Source organism: Hippocampus zosterae, chromosome 16 (assembly GCF_025434085.1).
Source record: "Hippocampus zosterae strain Florida chromosome 16, ASM2543408v3, whole genome shotgun sequence".
In the NCBI taxonomy this organism is placed as follows: domain Eukaryota; kingdom Metazoa; phylum Chordata; class Actinopteri; order Syngnathiformes; family Syngnathidae; genus Hippocampus; species Hippocampus zosterae.
Window position 1 is genome coordinate 13060468 of NC_067466.1, and position 23595 is coordinate 13084062.

Below are 23595 nucleotides of genomic sequence, written 5' to 3' on the forward strand. Positions count from 1 at the left end.
AGACCACTTGGCGAATGTTAGCGACCTTCAACGAACCCTCGACGAGAATGCGACATTTGCCATGGTCTCGAACACTCGCAAATGTTCGCCCCCCTCAGGGGGATGCGGGCTCATCGTTCTGAAAGTACTTTATGAGCACGCGCCAGCGATTCTCAAAGTGCGGTATGAGTTCCACTGGTGACATGAGGGTTCCCTCTCGTGGTGTGTGAAAGAATAACTGCCAAAGCACAGTTCAGTTGTATTTTAAGTCTTTTAAGTGCAATGCATTTCCATTTAATCTTAAGAAACTGTTTCTTTTAGTCTTGTCCTTGTCAACACATGATCGAAATGTCATGTTCTGTATTACTATTGCTGGGGAAAACATTGATAAAAGTATGTATTTTATATATACACACACACACACACACGTATGCTGTATGTGTGTGTGCGTGTGTGTGTGTGTGTGTGTGTGTGTGTGTGTATATTAGTCCTTTTATTTAAAAAAAATTCTCATAAGCCACAGATGCACTGCAATGCTGTATGGCCATCATTTCTGCTCAGGGCAGAACATTTTTGGAGATACACGTATTGTATTGTTTTGTAATGCCGTAGTGCCTATTCCTTGAACTGTACATAAACTGATAATAAAGAGCAAAGCAGAGTTGATTACATTAAAAGGCCATTAACCAAGAAATTGTTTGTGTTTTATGATAAATACAGTGACTGATAAAAATCCATCCATATTTTGATCACCGACCTAAATGGGGAAGTAGGGCTGATGAAATGCTTTCAGAGATTTTTAGAAGGGAAAAAAAATCCCAATATTCCACCTTTAAAATGCATAAATGTTTTGTTTTTGTTACATAAAAAGTAAAACACGGGTGTGATGTTTGAAAATAAAAGACCATTTATTAACTTTCCTGATGGCCATCTGGTAGAAAAAGCACAGAATCGGATGTAATAATTTAAACACTGTATAAATAAAGCATCATTTGGGGGAAAAACAGACAAGGTTCAATCGAAGCAACTGGATTGTTCTTTTTTGTTGAAGATGTTTTGCCTTACTCAGTTCGAAAACCTGGGTGGGTGGAATCCTTCTAGTCATGCTTTTGGAAAAGGTAAACATTCCTGTTATGATTCACATTTGTGCCTTTTTTATTTTATTTTATTTTTGAGTGACGACATACTTTTTAAAAAAAAATCCACGCCCTAATGTGTTAGTTGACTGGCAGTCCTGACGGCAAAATTGCTACAGTCGTGTTCAACGATGTGAAGTGTGTTCACATAAGTTCAACACCGTTAAAATAACGTTGAACTCAACAGTAGGGCTGAGAAGTAGCAATCAGTGACGACAAATCCATACGGTTTTGGATATGTGTGTATAAAGTAACTGCGAGCATTTACGGTTTCAACATTTGCATTTGTAAAATCTATTATTTTTCACTAAACTGACTTTCGCTTTTGGGTGTGATCATTCATGTGATTCTTAACAGAGAGCAGAAACTGTCCAGCTCCTTATGTTTACATTTCCTCATGAAAAAGCATTAGTTGAAGCTGACAAGAAGATCAGAACAATGTACGATGTATTGCTAATGGTTCGGTATTTTATGTCACATGTATGTACGCGTGTGTTTTTTTGTTTTTTCATGTGTTTGCACAATACAGGAAGGAGTAAGGGGGTCAATGTTCAATCCACTTCTGTTAGGCCACAGGGTCTCAGGAATTCTTGACCTCGCTCATGAATCCACTTGTTGGACACTGGAAAAAAATAAAAATAAAAAATAGGATCAACATGTAAATGTTTAAAATGTACGGTGGCTATAAAAAGTTGCCATAAAAAGTGATTTATCTTAGTATATAAACTGTATGTCATCACAAGAAACTAGCATTTGAACAGGAATGTTGAGACTTTTTTTTTGTTTGGTTAGCAAATCAGAAAGTGATTGCACATGACCATTATCGTTACGGTATGTTTGGCATGCATTTGGCAAAAATAAAATAAAATAAGTGGGAGCACAATGAAAAATAATGAGCGTTGCTTGAACGTTTGATATTCTTGCACCATCATGCCAACACACAGTTGGTTGCCTCAGGGTAAAAAGGCGATTAAGTAACAGAGCAAAGTTAGATGCATAATTACGGCCTCAAAGCCTTTTGTAGTCGATGCTTTATCGTCTTAAGGTCACTGAAAAGAGCTTTTTTATTTCAAACTTTGCATCCACCCCGCAGCCCACAATCACAGGTGCGCATACCCACGTGACATTGGACAAAATGTTCTTTCCCGAAAGAACGACGCAGTCATGTAACAAACTGTTGCCGTAGTGATCCAAATGCAGTACAGTATGTTTATATTGCAACATCCCCCCCCGTGGTATACTTGATTGAAGAGGATCAACATTAACTCACCCCATTTACTTCCCACTAAGACAGGACAGGCTGCATGTCTGGTCCTGTAGTCTCCTTCCCCACTTTTGAAAAGGTTATACCAGAACACGGCTGTTCCCTGTGATGCAAACATTGATGAGAACATTCAAGGAGGCTTACAATCAAAATGAGATTTGACACAAGGATCGCAGATTGAAGCGTGAGAGAATGGGAAGTAAGAGCTGTTTACTGGCGCAATATGATGATGTGCATGCACTTTAGGCAGTCTTAGCTTGGAACTATATTGTTCTTTGCTGCACTGGAAGAGCATAAAACAGTATGTCTGCAAGTCAAGTGAGACCATTGATGATGTCCACATATTCCTGCCAAATGTGATGTTTTTTTTTCAAAGAACTATTTAGCGCAGACAGAGCTCTGGCATGGATCTTTCAGCCCATTCCTCAATCATACATCACTGCGAAGCCTTCAGAAAAGGGGCTTCCAGCAAGCAATACTGGACTTTTCTTGCGTCGACATGACAGAACTCAATGATAGCAATACACGAAGGGCAGTGCCTTCAAGATGAAGCACATGGCATTTGTGTTTTTGCTTTTAATGTGAGCGGTGATTAAATTGTGCACATAACATTAACAGGGGAATGGGCGTGGCTTGCATGTGCCATTTTTCATTCATTCATTTCATATACTGTACATTCAGAGCTCATGATTTAAATCTTAAACATTCCAGTTTTTTTTAACGTCTACAAGCTATTTTAAGTTTTAATTTTGTTTTTGAAGTTACATAAATATGTGTAGTTTCTGTTGTCGTAGAGAAATGGCAATTAAAAACGGCGTGTGATTTTTTTTTAAGTCTGATTGGCTACTGTAATGAGAATTATGAGCTATAAAAAAATGTCTTACTCTTACAGAGTCCTTGTAAGATATTGTGTGATTAGGTTTACATTGTCACCCACCTTCGCATACACCCAGACCCCCCGCACACCCCAAAAAACAACCTAAAAACTAATAGAAATTTTGTTGATAAACAAATAAATAAAGCACTTTGTTATAGCTGCAGCTGTTGTGAAAGCGCTATATAAATCAGGATGTATTGTATTGTCATACCTTTTTGGGCTGGATTACAGCCCCAAAGTCAGGGAAGACTGTGGCACCTCCTGCTTCGACATCACTCATCTGGTGGGGTGGGGAAAGAATTGCCGATTCAAAATATGATCACAAACACAAATGAATGCAAAATATGGGAGGGGAAGAGTAATAACAAACCGCCGAGTTACTGTAGTTGAACAAATGAACACACCCTTATAAATGGGAAAGTGGCTGTGTTCAAAAACAATTACATTCAACCTTATGTTACATAGTCAACACACAACCGCCGCCTTTTAAATTGCCTCCAATTAACACCTAATAAAGGTCAGACATTTCTTTCTGAAGTGCTTATTTAATCACAAGTGACCGCCTCAAAGAAATCAGTCCAAAAAAAATATCAAGTGCTTTACCCTTACATTGTGTTAGCCACACTCTTCCTTTGTTACTAATTATCAGAACTATAATACCACATTTTGAAGTTTGCAATGTATCGCCGAAGGGCTTTTCTAATAAAGGCTTCAATGAGTCATCGAAAAGAAAAACAAAACACGTCATGCAACAGGGTGAACGGTGAACCTGAATCAAACATAATTGTGTGTGTGTGTAATGTGTGTGTGTGTGTGTATATATATATATATATATATAAATATATATATATTTTTTTTTCATTCATCTTCAATTTAGTCCAATCAGCCTGCCACGCATGTTTTTGAAATGTGGGAGGAAACCGGAGCACCCGGAGAAAACCCACGCAGGCCCGGGGAGAACATGCAAACTCCACACATGGAGGCCGGAGCTGGAATCGAACCCGGTACCTGTGAAGCCGGCACTGTGAAGCCGACGTGCTAACCACTGGACTACTGGGCCGCCGCATATATTTTTTTTTTTACAGTTTTTTTTTACAGTTCAAAATAAAAAATGTCCCAATAAGGAGAGGCAACATGTTAGTTAATGGTAAAAAAAAAAAAAATCGGTCAATCAACGGTGACCACCGTCACAACTTCCCTCTCAATCAGCGGCGACTGGATGCACGTACTTACATAGTTCAAAAAAGTTGCCACACGATTTCCAGTGCCTAATCTTTTGAAAGCATCTGGCTCATCTTTCTACAAAGATAAAATTCAAGGGTAAAATACACAATGTGGACAGCACAAACGTACTTACGTAATTAAGGAAGGTGGCAAGCCTATTTCCATCGACCTTGAGGTTGCTGTCAAAAGGACGCTGCAACAGATGTTTATAACTTTTAACGCATAAAACCAAGACATGCATCAGGAGCCCGCCCCAAAGGGCAGCGACTACGCTCAAAACGCTATCACGTCTTTTGTCAAAGGAAAAGTAATCACTGTTTTAATAAGTAAAGGGGGGGGGAATGCTTTCATATGTGGAAATCCGTGTAATGTGGTCCAATTCAAAACAGGTTCCCTCTCGCATTATTCATGAGGTTCTCCTGAAATCACCCACTGTGATTTATGCAAAACAGCTGCGCAAAGTACATACAGTGAGATCACATGAACGGCAAGCATGCCAGACACAAGACGCACGATACAAAGTGCAAACGTTGACTCATGGCATTCCGTTTCCCACCGCACACCAGCGCACACACTCCAAGGGGAACTCACCCTGGAGAAGTCAAAATGTGGCTCGTACTGTCCTCCGACGCCATAGTTTGCAACCTGGTCAGTCATTAAAAGAGATGACTTATACATTCACATAATAATAATAATAATAATAATAATGTACAATGAAGCGCTGCATATCTCTGGTTCGGCAGTCGTGAATTTGCATATTCGCTTATTTTCCTGGAACCCATCCTGGAAATCTCTCTGCGTGAGGCTTAATTCTTTGTCCTTGAAACGCACCTGTAATAACTCTGCTGTGTCTACCGTTAGGCCTGTGATGTCCTGTATTCTCTGATTGACTCGGGCAACGACCGGACCATCTTCTTCTTCTAACCAGGCACTGATTAAATGTGAACAGAGTGTGGTTAGCAATGCTCAAGCACAGGCTGCAAAATCCAGAGTGACCGTGTCTAGATCTTTTCACCTGACCTATCGGAAATAACTTCTTGAATTTGACACACAATGAGCAGTGGATGGCAGGAAAGAGCAAAGTGTTAATCAATCACCTTTTTGATACTCGGTAGTTGGCTGTGGTCAACACTCCGGTTTTGGGGTCTCGGACTGTAGCTCTGGCAAGCTTAAAAAAACAACAACACAAAACCGAGTACACTTGTCTGGCTTTTTAACAAATACTTCGGAGCAGAGTGATTTTATTTGTTCTCTGATATCTACGTGGTATCTTTTTTTTTTCCTCACCCTGGGTTTGGCCATCTCTTTAATCTTCTCAATCTCGTAGTCAGAAAGGGCTTCCAGGTAGCGTACAATGCGTGGGCTGTCCCATTCGTCCTCCTCCTTCATGGGTTTCAGCAGCAGGCGAGGATTCCTGCTTCCATCCTGGTAGCGGCAGAACAAACGGCTGCGCCTTTTTTCGGTCTGATGAAAATCAGACAGACGGCAAAAGAAATAAAAGGGAGATCAGTGTATGGGATGTGTGTACAAAACAAAAAGACCGCGGTAGTAAAACATAACTTTACGGAGAGCTACATATTTTTGGAGTTGAGAAGTTGTCCCTTGGGATTCGTTTTGGCAGTTTAATGGCATCGACTAGACTTGATTTATTGACTCACTCGTAAAATATGAACAAAATTTCAATATGAGTTCAGCGCTATCTTCTTCGCCGCTGAATCAATACATATCCAAAGTAATAAGAATGTCGCATGCATGTGATTTCTCATCCCATCTCACCATTCCGCCCCCCTCCCCTCTGCAGAGCGCTTCATAGACATCTCTCTCGGGCAGGTGGTCTTTGGGTCTGACGTAAGTTCCCAGCTGGATGGGCTCCTCCGAATCCGGATGTTCGGTCCGCTCGTCTTCCTGCTGCTCATACTGCGCTTTGAGAAGCAGCTTCTCAAAATAACGTAAGTTGCCTCCTGCCCTCTGGTGGCTCGGCTCTGTCGGCACAAGGCAATGCGCTCCATCAACCACTCGCCGGCACATTGGCGTGCTTACTCTGTCCGTAAAATATTATCTATTCACATGCCACCAATTTTCCCAGATAGCTTTGTGTTCAACAAAACACTCCCCAAATGTCACACTTGCGAATATTATAACTTCCTTATAAATACTTTTTTGTGATATATTTTTGGTGGTCTTCCGTGAGATTGATCAGAAAAAATATGTCCCTTGGGTCAATAGCGGTTGAGAAACACGCAACTACTTATTACATTTGTTTCATCTGTTATTTCAGTTTTTACCCCCCCACCTCCAATTTCTACATGCTATGCTGAATCGGAATATTCTGACTCACGCAATGCCACTGAGTAAAGATCTCACATACTTTGCCCTGAAAGGTTTCTGGCAGTTGTCATCGCAGACCCCGAAATGGGCCTAAATTAACACGCTCAAACCAGTAGCTCGCGCACAGGGCAGGTCGCACCCTGTGGTTTGAGCCCGCCCAAAACCTAATTATAGACTGCCCCATTCTCAAGACTGCATAACGTTAAAAGGGCAAATTTTAAACACAAGTCACCTTCAAATCGATTTTTTTTCTAAATCGTATCTCTATGTGAACCGTACGCTAGCTTACATTCTGGTTTCACTTTAACCGTTTTTTAAAATATCTTACCAATGGCCACCAGCCGACGCGTCAGCTCGATGGCTCGAGGCAGGTCTCCCATTTGGTAGACAGAATAGCTGAGGTAGTCCAAAACGGCTGCCTTGGAAACCACAGCTTCCTCGCCAGCGTCCAGCTGCTTCAAGGCCTGTTGCACCCACAGCACCGCGTGGTAATAGTCGGCCTCGTTGTAAGCGGTTTTGCCCATGTCAAAGCAATCGTCCACGGTCAGCATGGCGCTGGAGTGCATACCTGCGGTGACAGTTACAGGCAGTTGAAATTGAGAGCGAATACTTGCCCTTTAAACAACGCACCTTACAACTTTATGCACTTCTCATTACAACTTCTGCACTTTGTGATATTGCTACAATTTTCTTTTTCACTCCGCGCTTCTTAATTACCCGGAAGCCTCCCTTTGGAAAAGTCCTCTGAATCAAGATGATAAGTGTCCTGGAGACGCATCAGTGCCTTGGCTGCACCCTTCTCGTCTTCCTCGTCGGGAAAGTACTGCCTGTGCATGGTCATGTTGGAAATGAAGCCTGGACGAAGGAGAGAGAAGACAATTTGCAGCTGGATGAACGGATCAACGACATTTATGGCATCACGCAGTCATTTGAATGCGGTGGTGAAAGAAATATGAGCTCCAGTAGATATTCTTTATAATCAATGCCGTGATGCCTCATTCACTCCCAAAGACGTTTTTAAACGTCTTTTCAGACGAGGTCCAGAATTGGCTGGTACTGAATGAGTTTTAAGTTGAACGCTGTTGATGTTCTAGATTTGGAATAAAATGTGTCTAAAGTTGGACAAAACTTGAAAGTATAAGCAGACTTCGATGAAAATCTCGTGAGACTTCAGCTAACCTTCGGTTCATGAGAGAATTTGCTTTTTCTTTGGCTCTATGTATGCTGCTACATGAGTGCAATCGCAAAGAGAAACAATGACAGTACTGTATTTCCATTTCTTGTCGAAGGACATTTGATATCTGAAAAAAAAAAATCATCAAGACGACCGAGTATATCATGTTTACAAGTTTCCCCATTTGTCTACTGTTGACTTTGACTTTTTCCTGTCATCCTTTAAAAGACAGTAACCAAACTGTAAACACAAAATTCACGCGTTTCTGTCTCACACAGAAACACGCCAAACACGGTCAAACTGTCAAATGAACAACAGCTGCAGCTGTCACGTAACTAGTTTGTTTCCTTTCGCCGCCCATCTGGTGAGCAGAGATTGTCCCCATTGGGCTTCCAATCCGTTTCATGCTCACCATGTTCATACGGCAAAATTTTGGAGAAAAAGGAGTTCCGATTTTAACTAACAAATTAGAAACACATATGCTGGAGTTCAAAGTAAGCCTTGAGTGGGAATGCTGTTTTCATTCTCACTTTCAGATAACAAACACGGAATGATTTCCAGACACTTTGCTCCTTTATTCTCGACAACAATCGACTTTGCATTTTATTTCCTACCATCCGACGGGTTGTGCAGCACCAGGCTCTCCAGATGAGACCACTCGGTGTTGAGTCTCTTCATGAGCTTGTAGGCATTCACCGGGTGAGCCAGATAGCCTTCTGGATCGGATGTGGACACTCTGGTCAGGTCGTCCAGCCTCCTGGCCCAGCTTGAGCAAGAGTCAAACCCAAATATTACTCTCAAAATGCTTTCACGAGTTCAATGCAATGTTACAGGTCTATACAACTACAAAAGGAAATGTGAGAATCTGACCCACCAGTTTTTTTTGGGATACCTTAAAGCAAGCAGATGCCCCCCCTCAACTCCTCCAGTGATTATTTTAGTCTTTGTTTTTACAGCACCAAACTGCAGCAGCAATAAAAACTTGAATTGCAACGATCACCACCATGCCCTGACCTGCCACTGCCAACTCATCATCATCATCATTTAGTTTTCTTTACAAGGATATTTTATGATTTGCGCACCGTACCTTTTGATTTCAGACAACTTTGACTCCTCTGCTTTGATGTACTCTCTGAGGGAGTGGACCAGCTCTTTCTCTGTGTACAGGAGGTCCGTCATCTGGCCTGCAGACATTGAGAAAACGCGCATCTTTCCAAGCTGGACCGAGTGTCACAACAAAGAGCAGCCAATGGCCATCATCTTTTGAGCCGCATGCTTCTTAAACAACTGCAGGCATCCAGTCATTGTGTAGAATTCTGAATGCTGGTGCAGAGAAGAGGACAATTCCATGGGATTGCTCAACCATGATCCATTCATCGCTGTTGCCAGGAGGAGGAATAACAAACCACTTTTCTTTGTGCTGGAAAACGTCATATTGGAAGCGACCAAGCAAGAAGGGAAAACGACGGCTCATTTTTTAGCGTCGCCGTGCAACCTGCGCACCCACCTATAGAAGTGAAGATCTCCGCTTGCGTGATCGAGCCGCAGCATAGCAGAACCCAGGAGACAAGGCACAGGCACAACCTCATTTTGTCTCATTCAGTAACCTACAAAGACAAATATTAATGCAAGATTTATTGTACGGAATAAATTGTTGCCATGTTTTTTGGCCCGGTAGTCCAGTGGTTAGCACGTCGGCTTCACACTGCAGAGGTACCGGGTTCGATTCCAGCTTCGGCCTCCCTGTGTGGAGTTTGCATGTTCTCCCCGGGCCTGCGTGGGTTTTCTCCGGGTGCTCCGGTTTCCTCCCACATTCCAAAAACATGCGCGGCAGGCTGATTGAACACTCTAAATTGTCCCTAGGTGTGAGTGTGAGCGTGGATGGTTGTTCGTCTCTGTGTGCCCTGCGATTGGCTGGCAACCGATTCAGGGTGTCCCCCGCCTACTGCCCGAAGACGGCTGCGATAGGCTCCAGCACCCACCGCCACCCTAGTGAGGATCAGGCGGTTCAGAAAACGGACGGATGTTTTTTTTGTGGTATATTTTTGGACGCTACATACACGTACTTTGATTTAAGCATCAAGAGGGACGATAATGAGGGTTACCAACTAGCGCTACATGTTCAACTCATTGTTTTATTTTATGTGTTAGCCTTAGAATGATAGGCCCGAACTAGCTGTCAGGGAGTTTGAAGCTGTTATTGTAGCTCTTGTGCATATTGAGCTCTTTCCAGCAAAAACTGGCATTTGTTTTCTAAAAAGATTAACCATTGGTTATTCATGCATGGTGCTTTGTGGCTGGTTTGCTTGTGTACACACAGTGCATACACTTGCCCGGGCAATAAAAGCGTTACCGGTCATGCTCCGTCCGACACAAGGCAACTTTCTAAATGGCTATTTCCCATTTATAGAAGCCACAACGGTAGTTTGGTTTTTAAAACTGTCTAGCTGCATTATTTTTATTGTCGTTTTCCCGGCTGTGCTTTTAAAGTTGGCTTGATAACAGTCACCTAAGAAATCCAACCACAAGTTCCGACAATAACCTCATCAATCCTTTTATCTTGACACCGATACAACGGACACACATTCCTGAAAATAGTTCTGCTGTCTTTTAAACCCTGATTCTAATGCTGCTTTTATGACAGAACAGAGCAGGATATAACAAGTTATGAGAGGAAAGAGAAATGCATGCTGTACCAGATTTTTGTGGTGCAACTTTCATCTTACACTATAATTTTTCATTGTTGTACTACTTTGTGTGTTTAGTCTTGAATATTCTCGGAATTAAAACATAATCCCAGGAAACAGGACTCAGTGAACCAAATCTGGATTTAATATGTGTTTTGGAAGGAGAGGACTTTTTCCTCAAAGGATCTTGTTATATTAAGCTGGGAAAAATGTGATGAGACAAGCTAAGTAAAGTGAAACAATGTGTCATTGGATCATGACCCTATTTAATCGTTGGCTAAACCTAGCAACAACAAAAAAAAGCGAATGAAATATAAGTTAGTAAGGGGAATTCTTACAATGAGTTTCTGTTTTAGTGGAAAATACAGTCCAGCGTAACCTCTAAAACTGGCCACCATTCATTCTGCGATGCTGGTTGACTTCCAAGCAGTTGTCAAAACAAATGTTGCTTATATGAATTCATTTGTTCCAAGCTGATATACTCTTGGTTAACTCTTCTGATAATGATTGAAGTAACAGTTTAATTTCCTGATATTATACAAGTATAAAAAGAATGTTTATTGTAATGTCAGTGGATAATAAAACTACAATTAAGTAAAACTACTGCCTTTTACCCAATGCCATCATAAATAAAAGAGTCAACAGGAATGCGTTTGCTTGGCAAAACTGATTTTTGTTTCTAATTGAATTTACCGGCATCTTACATGATGACAATTTGCACTTCAATTTCTGAAAAACACCCGTGAGGTTGATCTCGCCACATGTTTGTAACGTTCACAATTGCAAATATACTAAAGCAGGCTGGAGAAATTCCTGTGGACGTCCTGCTCACATAAATATATGTCATGCATGCGTTTGTTATCAGGAGAGGGGATCCATGGTGGGATGAACATCCTTGCACACGTGTCAGAGCCTGTCGGATTGCTTTTAGTGGTATGTAAACACCGAGAATTATTTAGAAAACTGTACCAAGTCTAATCAATTTTAACGAGGCCTGCACTGACGTAATATTTCAAATAGTCTAAAACAAGACAGATCGCATTGTCGTGAACACTATATTTTTGTGATATATTTTATCATCAGATTCAACGTCCCATGCGTCCAAAACATTGAAATTAAAATTAAAAAAAAAAAATCAAAATTTTAACAAATTGATTAAAAAAAACGATAAAAGACCCTCCCCTAGCTTACGTCACCGCAATAGTAGTTTCTAGACTGGAGACGTCCCGACACGGCAACTCGTTCAGGTCAAGTGAGTAAAAAAAATAACAAAAATACAGTCAAATAAAGTACTTTCCAGTGACAACAGCAACATTTGTGTTCTAAATACGGGTGTGCAATATGGTAAGAAAGAACTACTCCTGACTAATGTCGTATCGATGAACATGTGTGTGTGTGTTGCTCTGGCACAGAGTCGTTCAAACTTTTTCTATGGCCAAGTAAATCATGACAACGAGATCCCTCTAATTAGTTACATTGCATGAAGCAAACAAACATATCGGAAACGATCAGGCAGGTGCAAATCTCAAGTCCATGTTATTCGATATTCTTACTACGACACGAACTCCTGTTCCCAGGCTTGTAAGGAAAGCTCCCACTTGGACCTTGTGGGAGGAAACCGTGCCCAGCATGTTCGCAATGAAACTGAGCGCAAACAGAATTGCAAAGCGTGGCAAGCAGGGGGCATTTGGAGATAATCATCTGCGTGGTCTTACCTTCGTCTCTTGAGGTTCGAAAACGGATGTCACAATGTGAAACGTGAATAGTTCCGCACCTCGGGATAAAGAGGGCAGACGAGGGGGTGCGAGAGAAGGTCGCTGCCACGTACAGAACCTCCTCGAAGAAGCCGTAATACCCATAATAGTTGAGCAACACTGTCTGGCTTTGGAATTTGTCTCTGTTGCATTGAGGTCACCTCGTAAAATTCCAATTCTGCGACAAAGATCTTTGGGTAACCTCCCCCTTAATCATAACTCTGTCCGAAATGTAAAATTGACTTCACTTTGAATACTTACTGTGTACTGATTCTGTAATAAGCATAGGTGGTGAAACGAGTTATCCGAACATCCTGTGCCAATTTATTGTGATGTGTGATGTTATCATTATTTAAATTCTGAGCATATAATACACCATATTTTAGTTAAATATTTATGTATTATCTGTCGATGTATATGCACAGTATACAGTATTATTTTTGTGACCTTAATACGTTGTGACCTTAATACAAATACGTTGTACCCTCCTGACACACTCATATGAGAGGTCACGGGAAGACAATGAAATGTGGTCAAGTCAGAAGATAATAGGATCAACCATGGGCTCAATCAGATTGACATGTGTGAGTGAGGATATATTACTAATATGTTAAGATTTCTCTTATACCCCTGCAGTCATATCAGACATTGGAAAATTGAGTTTTGGTTAAAAAAAAACTTAGACTTAGGTTCAGCGTTTTATAATAATTACGGTAGCACCATACATGCTGTTAGTCACGTTTACAGTGTGTACACTATTTCCATAACTTCTTCTCTGGATGGGCCGTTTCCCTTTACCTTTTTAAAATCATTTTTGGATCTCTTTCCAACTATTCGATATGCATGTTTTTGCACTTTGCACTGAATATACAGAATAATAATCACGTGGTTTATTATTACTATTGGGCTTGCTGGAATCATTAACGATTTACAATGAGAAACAGCAGAAAGCATTGGGCTCGGTAATAACTGACTTGAACCAGCAGGCGTCACTGTAGATGAATACAAAATTATGTATCAATGAATAAAAAACAAATGTGCATGTGAGCTGAGTTCAAAACAAAGTTGGGGCTGCATCTCAATGCACGCTAATGATAGATTAGAGTAGAAATGACAATATTCTCGTTTGTAAAGTTTGGAATCTTTTGGAACATTTAGTATCTAAATATTAATTTTTAACCTCAGCAGAACAAATGTCATTGCTCATGTTATTCATAAGCAATCATATTTTTATTTAGACTCAAAAGGCACATCGGGCAGATGTAAAGTACATTAAAAAAACTAAAGAAGGTATGACACAAAATAAATATTCAAATGGTTACTTTGCTTGTAGCAATACCAAAATTGCAGTTTGCGTGATGTCCTTTGTACAAAAAGCCTGAAAGACCCTGACATACATCTACAGTACTGTTCCTACTTGAAAACAATGTAAGCCACTTAAATGTGGACAAAGGTAGGCTACATTCAAAAATGACCACAGAAACACAAGATGGAATGAAAATGAGTTCAGTCTTAGAAAACTCCCAAACAACAAACACAACAATTTTGAAATTACTTGCAAAGGCGTATTTGGGCCATACTTAAACAACAGTCGTACAATTCTTACAATAAAGTCAAAATATCACGAGAGAAAGATAACAATTAAATGTCAAAATGTGATTAATATCATTCCGTATTTGTAAACAAACAAACAAACAAAAAGAGTGTGTAGTTCTCGCAATATTACCACTTTATTTTTCATCAGACTACCGGTACAATGAAAAAATATTTTTTCTTGTACCGGTAATATACCATAACTGAATTTATTTTCTCGTAACATTACAACTTTCTCACAGTACATTTTGTGGCCCTTCTCCTCCCGCATAATCACTCACTATGGTTGCTAAAGAGAATTTGAGCATTAAATTATGTGAACAGTTTCATAGGACAAAAGCTGTTATAATGTGGAATTGTGTGAGAGAGTGACCAAAATAAAGTTGAGGAATGGGGGAATGCAGAGTGCTGATGCCTCTTTCCTTTCACAGTCTTTCCTCTTCCGCTTCGTTTAGCCTTTTCACAGTTGGGTGGTAGACTTCCACAGCAACAGAGTTTAAATAAGAGCGTGGTGGTGTTAGCTTGCTATAAGAATGGTATCACAAAACAGAAATTGTCAGTTTGAACGTGTCTGCGTGGCACAGCTCAAGATGCGCAGTCTCTCATCATTCTTCCATCATGTTTCCACTTTTCTGTGCAATTAAACAAAGGCCTCCGGAATGTCCGAGCCATTGATTTTGATGTAGATCTTGGCGTTGTTCTCCTTCTTGTGCCTCTCTTTGTGGAGCATCTGTCTGTAGCAAATCAGGTAGAGAGGCAGCAGGAAGCCCAGCATGCTGAGGCCGAGCAGGCCGATGTTGACCTGAAGAGGGTGACATCAGCGTTAGCTGCGCTCGGAATGTTTTGTATATGTGCATATGTGTGTGTGTGATTACAGACCCAGAATGGGTCTCCCGCCAGGGGTCCCATCATTGCCAAAAAGAGGGGCTGCTGCAGCAGAGCAAAGACAGCACTGACTAGCGACTGCATGCCTGTCAGACTGCCAAACTGCGAGGAGGGGTACCTGGCGTAATAAAACGGGTGCATTTAGCACACACTTTAAAACATGAGATCGCTCGATAGCAACGTTTGGTTCAGATAGTCATGCAGTCAAACTTACACAGCAGCGTACAGACCACCAACGGCCGAGTGAATGAATCCTCTCACGACAGTGTGCAAGATGAATGACACGATCTGAAACAGGAGCAAAGCAAAGATTGGTGATTAAAAAACAAAACAAAACAAGAATAAAGGGAAAATTGTTGCTACAACCCAGGATAAATATTTAATGACTTCGGCTGTGTGTTGACATCTAATGTAGTGTGTTTCGGGCATGCGGGTTCTCCGAGATGTTGTTGATGTTATGAAAAGACAAATCTCAAAAACACTGCTCACCTGGAGGGGGAGGTTGGGTATCAGGCAAGTGATACCGAAGCCCACCAAAAGGAAATTCGTTAGCATAAATGCTCGCAGGGCGTTGGTCACCTTCTGAGTCTTTCTGTCTCTTCGCTTTTTCTTTGGTTCATCCCTAGTGATGATATCCTAATTAATTTTGCTTCATGGCATTTCAATCGGGCATTTAGGTGTAAATTTGTTCACGTAATTATACACAACAAAGAAGTCTATAGCCACGTGACTAAAACTCACTTGCTAGACGCATTCTTTGATTCCTCTCCGTCATCACAGTCCTTCAACTTCCAGTCCATAATCTGACCAATCACAGGAGTGGTCATGAGGCAAAGCAGCTGAAGCACGCCGAAGATGGACGAGTACAAACTCACTGTGAGGATCAGGGCACAAATATTAAGACACAGGAAAAATACTGGCGCTATAGGCTGACATTTCATGGAAGAACGGAGTTATGGATTGTTTTGATACAAACTGAAGTCTGAGGATGTAGTTAATTATTAGTATTTAGCAGGAAGTAGTCCATTCTTGAACAGCGCAAAAGCCCATTCAAAAGGGAAATTTATGAAGCGCTCTCTCATGAAGGTAAGTACAAAGTTGTTTATGTGATGTGTACTTGGGAGGGCAAATTCAGCTAATAATTACAATCTTTGATTAGTGGTGGTTTCCAGCTAAAGCTAAATGATGCCTGAAGGACTCCGCTGTAAACATGCCTCACAGTCGAGGTCAAAACGATGACGTTATAATATCAGCGATGAAGAAATAGCAGGATGTTAGAGGGCGTAGACATGGACCAGAATTTTGCTGTTAGTGCTAAAGTGCTAAATGTTAAATAAATGCTAGGTTATTGAAAGGACCGGATACGGCATTGAAAGAACGGTGACTGAATAATCTGCGATCTTACCAAGTTCCATTCGTTCCACTGAAAGCCAAAGATTGGGAACAGCAATTATTTTACAATCTTAACTATTAGATGAGCAGCATTGATGAAAAAATATCATCAACATGATCCTGTGAGAATTTAGGATTAAGTCATACAAAAAGATGAGCACCGCATTAAATTAAATTGGCACACTACACTGAAAAATAATGTTTTCGATAGGGCGGGTGGTGTGCTGAAACAGACATTTCGTCAACGTTTGTGAGGTGCCTGCTTATTTTGCTCAAGAAACACATTTTACTTTCACAAGGCATCACATTTTGTGACGATATCCAACTCAATTCTCACGAGACTGGGCGATCGATTCCACACAACAAGGCTAACCTGTGTTGAGATCACCATCGCTGAGCACCTCGAGGACGCTGTTCATGGCCCCCATGTAGAACAAGAGACGTAGTTGAGTGACCGACATGGTCACCAGGCTGAGCAGGAAGATGGGGGTGGTGATAGTTTTCAGGAATGACTGAGCTGGAGAACCGAGGAGATGGCACATTAGCATTCAAGTGATGTAGCTACGCACAATGAAGGTGAGCGAACGAAGACCGCATCTCCTACACTCTTCTTTGGGCTTCTCATCCAACTCCAGGTCCATGGTGGACAGGCAGAGCTTGCCCTCCTTGGTAGGCAGATCTTTCTGCACCAGGCTATTGCCCACACTGAGACGACGACCCACTGTGGTCACTTGGCGGTAAAATTGTTTGCCGGTGATTTTGTGGTCAAAGCCCAGCCAGCTGAACTTGATCTTGACACTGAGAAAGAACAGTGGGGAGAGCAGGAAGCTTTGTAAGGACAAGCTTTCATCACGTTCGAAGTTCATGCAACTGTTATCGGTGAAGTACATTATTTCAATTTCAACTGCAATGGACTCATCACTGGACATTGAGATACCACATAAGGTCTGTCATAGATATTGCACAAACCAGTTGACCGCGTTCCATTTGTAACTTTTTAGTGCTTGTGTATATCTAGGGTGATACTCACGTGTAGTCCATGTCCTCTGGTCCTGGGAAAGGTTCCAGGGGCCAGTTGAAGAAGCAGTTCAGGAAGACCAATCCAGCACAGGCTGCCCACACTACCAGAATAGTAATGAATGGTATGCCGAAGTCATAGATCACCTGCGCAAAATGTCAGAGCCATGGTGATGATGATGTTGACTGAAGGGTGATTGAATCAGATTGTTTTTTAATTTTTAATTTTTTTTTATTCGACCTTGACGCCAGGGAAGGTGACAGCAGAGGAGGCATAGGAGCCAATCATCAGGGCGATGAAGGTTGAACGCAGGTCCCCGAACATGTTTGGCAACTGGTGAAAGAGACAGACAGTTGGCACAGTAAGCATTTGAGAAAAATCATTTGAGGCACTGCTCAAGGTCTACGGCATTATTATTTTTCAGCGAAAAAATATGACGGGACAGAAGGCTCATTGGTTACAGGGATATTTTAAGTTCCAACATCAAAGAAAGTGAGAAATGTGACCGGCAACCATTCCAAGTTAAAGACATTAACAAGCTCTTCTGTTTCGAGAGACTGAACAACAACAAGCATATTGAGTTACATAAGATTTGGGAAAGGAGGGGAAGTAGAAGGGTGCCTCCATGGCGATGAGCCAGTGATTACTAGCGGCTATTACCCAAGACCTTAAAGGTCATACGATTGTATGCTTGCATCAGTCTGAGATGGAGTCATGTAATAATCAACCAAACACTTACTGTTTTCTTATTATTATTGGGTGTGTAAAGGAGAAACGTGAAAGGGGGCTGTGAGGTAGTGTATAATGTACATGTACAAGAGAGCTCTATTTATTACATACAGTATTGGAGAGATTGTACAGTATAGGCAGATTTACAAGAACCCCTCTGCAGTGAACAGCATCACCATGGTACAGTTTTGGACTGTGCGCTTACGTATACGCCCCAATGTTGGCAGAGGTTGGGAACAAAAGGGAAAAGAATGCTGTTTTGAAGTGGGAATTCTCAAACGCATCAAATGTTGTTTTTCCACTCTGGCTCTGAGCCATGTTTAATTCCCAGAACACGCAATGCTGACAGCAACAACAAGAATGACTGGAAGTGGTGCACAATTGGGTTTTTTTCTGTTTGTTAGTAAGTTTAAGTGCTAAATAAGAGATCTACTGAGGGGTGGACATTTGACTAAATCTATTTGATGGTGCGGTATCAGACACACAAGTTTTAGATTAATGTGGTGGTTAGCATAGTGGTTAGCATGTCTGGTTGGTGGTTAGCAATTCTGCCTCACAGCTGAGAGGTTTTGGTTTGGGTTGAAGACTAAATTGTCCATTTGTCTGTTACATGTGTCTTGTGGGAACCAATTCAGGCTACACCGTGCCGCTTGTCCAAAGTCAGGTGCGGTAAACGCCGATTAGCTGTGACCTAAATAAGGAAAAGCGCAATCGAAAAAGGATGTGGCTAGATTTTAATCCTCGAGCTGAGCAAAAGCATTACATCACATTTCCCAGTTTCGGAAAATGAATGATGAATGTCACTCGATACATGTTCTTATGGTTATACATCTGTAGAGGAGAAACAGGTCTTGTATAATGTGCACACCGTGGGCGTACAGGATAAGTAGTTTCCCCATACGCTTACCGTGAGGGAGGTGAAGGTCATGCACATGCCACCAAAGCCGTTGAAAGTCAGCGCGATAAAGATAAGCACTGAGAGTTCTGTGAAATGAGAAGGCAAAAAAGTTAATTGGTCTGTCAATGGACAAATAGTAACTGAACAAATACGGATGTAGGGTTGTATATATATATGTAGCGTCTTACCGTTTGGTTGGTAGGCTCCATAAGCAATTAGCAGACAAGACAAGCCAAAGCATGTGCTGAAATGACAATAAATGTGTTTTCTCATTTAGATATTGTGGCACCTCTTTTGAGATAGGATGAGGGGTGGAGAAAGCTACAGCCCGTGGGCCATATACGGCCGCGAGGGCATTTTAGATGGCCGCTATGCAATTCTAAAAATAAAAACACTACAGAGAAATTGTTACCGAAAACATTTGTATAAAATTCAAAACACCTTTGAGAAGTATGACCTTCAGAAAACTATAAAAACTTAAATGATCCCAAATATGAAAAAGTGATTGAAAACTGTAATTCCGCGGCGGGGTTTGGAAATTTGAATTTCGCTTCACAATTGCTATTCAAAGTTCCACAACAAAGCCAAGCACGTCTATTCATTCTTCAAGTTCAAATATTTTGTTGTTAGTGAAAATAATCTTCGTTTGGCACTCACCTGCCCAACAGTCGCAATTTACGAGGCCCATATTTGTCCATGACGATACCCAGCGGCAGCGTGATAGCAGAGAGGAGGAAGGAGCCCACAGTGAAGGCCAGATTCAACATCTCATCCTGCTCTTTACAGATTAGCCAGCCGTTCATCCTCAGAAGCCCGTCCAGCGGGACCAGGGGCTTCATCTCCACCCCGTCCCCCAGAGCTACCACGGCACCATCATCGTCTTCATAGTTGTAAATGTATTCATCCGATGCTTGTGTCATCCCCAGGGACATATTGTGGTTGGAGCTGTTACCTGAAAATTTAAGTCCAATAGACCATAATCAGGAATTTCTGTCAATCTCTTATCTTTGTGTGATTTTTTTTTTCGCCTGCAAGTTTTTTAGATCCATAGCAAGTGTTTCAGTTGGCCGTTATTTAATCAGATCAAATTGAATCAGGTCGGCTATCTAAAGCATATGTCATATCGCTTCATGATGATCATTGATTTCTCGGTTTTGATTTTACTGTCAGCTCTCTCTCATTCCGACTCTTCATCACTTTTCCTATCAGCCTGTTGTTCCCTCCTTGGTCATTATCAGCAGACTTTAAACTTCCGTATGGCCGCTAATAAAGTGCTGCTCGTGCTTTCCTGTGTCGCGCTATCACCTGTCACATGCCTAAAAAAGAGCTGAGCTGGTGCTGCCATCATCTCCTTACATCATCGGCTGAGTGATAAGACGTTTGTATCATTACTGCGGAAGTTACGTGTAAAGGTGTGAAGGCCAAATATTTACTGTGGTCAGTGCCCATACTGACTTTCTTTTTGCAGTCTTAGGCCACTTTCAACCAGAAATACCCTTTGAGATGAAACTGCATCTTCTGAATATCATGCAGTTGAGAAATCAATTTTGTAAAGACTGTGTAGACGATAGCTGAAACAAACAAACTGACCAGCCAATAGTCAACTTTGGTCACCGGCCACATCCCGTTCATAGGTCACGACATTATTTTGCATTTGAATGAGGACTCGGGGGATACGTCTGAGGACTCGGGGGATACGTCTGACCTAAATGAGCCTGCTTCTGCCTGGGCCGTTTAAGTCCACCGTGACATTTGATGCCGGCCTCTCCCAGAGCAGTTTGCTGACGATAGTTTACAACATGATGTGGTGCAGGATGAACACTTGAGTTAAATCAAACAAAACATGGCTTTTATACGCTTGCTGGCTTCACCAAAATGATCAGTGTGAAAGATTTCTTTTCTATAACTCAGTCACATGCTTATTTTTCTTCCTCTAGCACTTCCAATTCCATCTCTTCAAACTCATTTTGCGCTTGTGGGCCTCTCCCAAATGTGCCTTGGGAAAAACCGAAAGCACAAAACCCTCATTTAAATGTGAGGTTCTCCAGCACTTTAACCCGTTTGCCAACAGAGCTTTTAATCTATTAGCATGAGTCAATTCACAATTTAGTTTGCGCTATTTGGGATCTTTGTAAATGAGGCAAGTACAAAAATTTGTTTCCGATGTTGAAAATCAGTATGCGTGTACCCTGCCCAAGCCAATCACATGACAATACGTCCATGCTTTCAAATTCTAAAGACATGTAGGTTAAGCAAGGCTATGCAAAAAGATAGTTTGGGATAAGACTAGCAAGGATAAGCAGCTGATGTGCTGGACATCGCCAGCTACAGTCCTGGAATGCAAATAACAGTTATATGGTGCTTTTCAATAATACGAGATAAGATTCAGGTTAACAAGCCTAATTCAACAGTAATATATTGTAAAGCCAATATTGTTCTCACACAAAAAAGCTATGCCAATAAGCAGTCACTCACCTTCACCGCTGCAAAGATACGAGTAGAAGCCTTCTGACTTGAGCATAATGAGAAGCGAACCCCATCCCAGGAGCACAGCAGAAAAGAGGAGATTCTCAATGATGGCAGTCACCGCCATCCACCAGCGGCGGGCAAATGCCGTGGCCAGCGTCGGAGCCATGGTTGAGGGAATGAAGATGGGCAGGCAGAGAATGAGAAAGAGCTAGAGAATCGAGAGAGACTGCAGGGTCCCAAGGAGGGCAAAAGAGAGGCAGTTGGCTGTTGTCGCCTCGTTGACCGGCACTCGCAGTGAAGGATCAGTGATCACTTTATCTGGGAAAAGACAAAGGCATGAGGGGAGGGGAAGGTTTTATAGTCGGCCTATCGCTGCAGGACTCTAAAGGCCAGTCAGGGCAACTTTTACAACAACGATTAACTTTGAACCCCGCCTCAAGATAACCAAATGTGTTGCATGCGTATAAAGCATTCTAATGTCATCTCTCAAGAATATATATTGTAACTTTTCACCAAACCCGTACGGGTTAATCGTGCTCGGTACAGCCATGACTAATGGAAAATTATTCATTTCCAACACTTTGCTGGCCTGCTCCGCTCTATTCCATAATAACTGAGTGAGCACTCACAGTGAAATCAATGAGTTTCTGTTGTTTTCTGGGAATAAAAGAGGGAAAACTGGTCCAAGATGGACCCCATCACCTCAGGGCCCCTCAGTCACTAACCCCCTCTGCTCCCCTGCATGAATGTCCTTAGGGGCCCGTTCAACCATAACACCTCAATTACCGTTATCTTGTGCATTTAAAACATAAAGGGAACACCAGTCAAACAAATTACTGGAGACAAAAGCATTCTTTTGAATGGAAAATAGAAACAAAGGTAATCACGGGTCACGTTTTGGTGTCATAATATTAGAGAAAGAGAGCAATTCTAAAATGCAAATAAACCCTCTTGAATTCAACCTTAATGCGGAAGAAAATAACAGTAAACTAAACACAAATACTAACTGAGTGATACCAAAACCGAAAACCTATTCAAACAATTAAAGTAAAACAAAGGGCTATCGGATATCTGTCCAGTGGCTTCAATAATGATAATAAACTTCTATTTTTTAGTAGTAATAGCGAAACACATCCGTCAAGTACAATGCAGTTTAACCATTCCATAATGCAAACACGAGTCTTACCTCCCCAGCCTGTATGCACCACCTCTGGTGTGTTAAAAAGGCACATTTACAAAGGGTGTCTTTATATACTGTACACTGTACAAGGCCGGCGTACAAGCCCGTTGTAGTGCGCCCTCTATAGGTCAGTGGCTGACTGACATCTTTATCTGTGCAAAACAACTCGCCGCAAAAACAACTGCGGGTCTATATATTTCGATTGATTCTGAAGTTTGTGACACAACGAGTACTTTGTTTTTGCTGTCTGAAGATTAAACTAATCATGAAATTGTAAAAGGAAAATAAAAACATTTGAGATTTAAAACATTCCTTGAGATGTCACGTGTGATGTCAAGATTGAAACATGATCAAGCCAAACAAATTGTCGCTGAACACATAATGGATTCTTATAGATAAGGATGAGTGATTTTTTTCTTCTTCTTCAGACTCTGGATCTGTACCGATACTGTATTGAAACCAGGAATTGATTGATTAATTGCTTCCCTGTGTCAAATGTTTGTCCTATTTACCCTGCAATAACTGTGCTTGAAAATCGAATGAAGTGAAAATGAGGGAGTTTGAAGGGGCAGCATTTCTGAAAGTACAATAGTCTAAAAAAAACAACCATTATTTCTTACAACTGGTTTATTATAGTTTTAAGAGGGGGAAAAATGCTTGAAGCAAGTGAAATGCTCTTCCAAAAGTACTATGTGGCTCTTAGTAAGAGCAAATATCGTAGTATAAAAAAACAAGCATATTTTGCTTTGACTTCAGATACTTAATTTTGGTTCGATTTTAGTTTTTGCAGTTGTGTCGGAAATTTTGCTTTAAATGGAGGTACTGAATCTGGTTTACATTTTAGTTGTTGAAACTACTGGCTGTAATTAGTCACAGCATTGACCCGTGATCAACATGGAAATGAGTCGCTGAGTGGTCTGCAGTCACACCCATTGATATGCAATGATGTGTCGTTACAGTGATGAACATCTGTGGTGTCTCAAACCATTCATGATCACTCGGTCATTG

The 23595-nt window shown here is 41.4% G+C and overlaps 2 protein-coding genes and 1 long non-coding RNA gene across 8 annotated transcripts; 1 reads left to right on the forward strand and 2 right to left on the reverse strand.

The window, feature by feature from the left end:
* Positions 1-1177: 1177 nt before the first annotated feature.
* On the reverse strand, positions 1178-12553 carry p4ha2 (procollagen-proline, 2-oxoglutarate 4-dioxygenase (proline 4-hydroxylase), alpha polypeptide 2). 4 transcript variants are annotated; one of them, XM_052046846.1, is made up of 16 exons: positions 12385-12553; positions 9490-9589; positions 9070-9166; positions 8597-8748; positions 7526-7663; positions 7137-7376; positions 6257-6462; positions 5768-5944; positions 5578-5648; positions 5312-5411; positions 5072-5125; positions 4614-4673; positions 4490-4555; positions 3468-3536; positions 2386-2482; positions 1178-1737 (listed from the first exon to the last, which is right to left on the reverse strand). In XM_052046846.1, the coding sequence occupies exons 2-16, from the start codon at positions 9569-9571 to the stop codon at positions 1667-1669; spliced, it is 1680 nt and encodes a 559-aa protein (XP_051902806.1). In that variant the 5' UTR covers positions 9572-9589; positions 12385-12553; the 3' UTR covers positions 1178-1666. The 4 variants fall into 4 exon arrangements, with proteins under 4 accessions (XP_051902806.1, XP_051902807.1, XP_051902808.1 ...); XM_052046847.1 differs by lacking the exon at positions 12385-12553 and adding an exon at positions 12223-12338; XM_052046848.1 differs by lacking the exon at positions 4614-4673.
* LOC127588238 (uncharacterized) lies at positions 11847-19866 on the forward strand. 2 transcript variants are annotated; one of them, XR_007959012.1, is made up of 5 exons: positions 11854-11921; positions 14894-15036; positions 17312-17435; positions 17563-17672; positions 19725-19866. It is a non-coding gene; the product is annotated as an uncharacterized LOC127588238 (long non-coding RNA). The 2 variants fall into 2 exon arrangements; XR_007959013.1 differs by lacking the exon at positions 14894-15036 and having other exon boundaries at positions 11847-11921.
* Positions 14206-22635, reverse strand: slc43a2b (solute carrier family 43 member 2b). 2 transcript variants are annotated; one of them, XM_052046844.1, is made up of 14 exons: positions 22594-22635; positions 21414-21725; positions 19596-19890; positions 19127-19182; positions 18948-19024; positions 17552-17644; positions 17324-17457; positions 16898-17091; positions 16667-16810; positions 15643-15775; positions 15391-15523; positions 15116-15189; positions 14896-15019; positions 14206-14818 (listed from the first exon to the last, which is right to left on the reverse strand). In XM_052046844.1, the coding sequence occupies exons 2-14, from the start codon at positions 21571-21573 to the stop codon at positions 14657-14659; spliced, it is 1779 nt and encodes a 592-aa protein (XP_051902804.1). In that variant the 5' UTR covers positions 21574-21725; positions 22594-22635; the 3' UTR covers positions 14206-14656. The 2 variants fall into 2 exon arrangements, with proteins under 2 accessions (XP_051902804.1, XP_051902803.1); XM_052046843.1 differs by lacking the exon at positions 22594-22635 and having other exon boundaries at positions 21414-21753.
* Between the last annotated feature and the right edge of the window lie 960 nt (positions 22636-23595).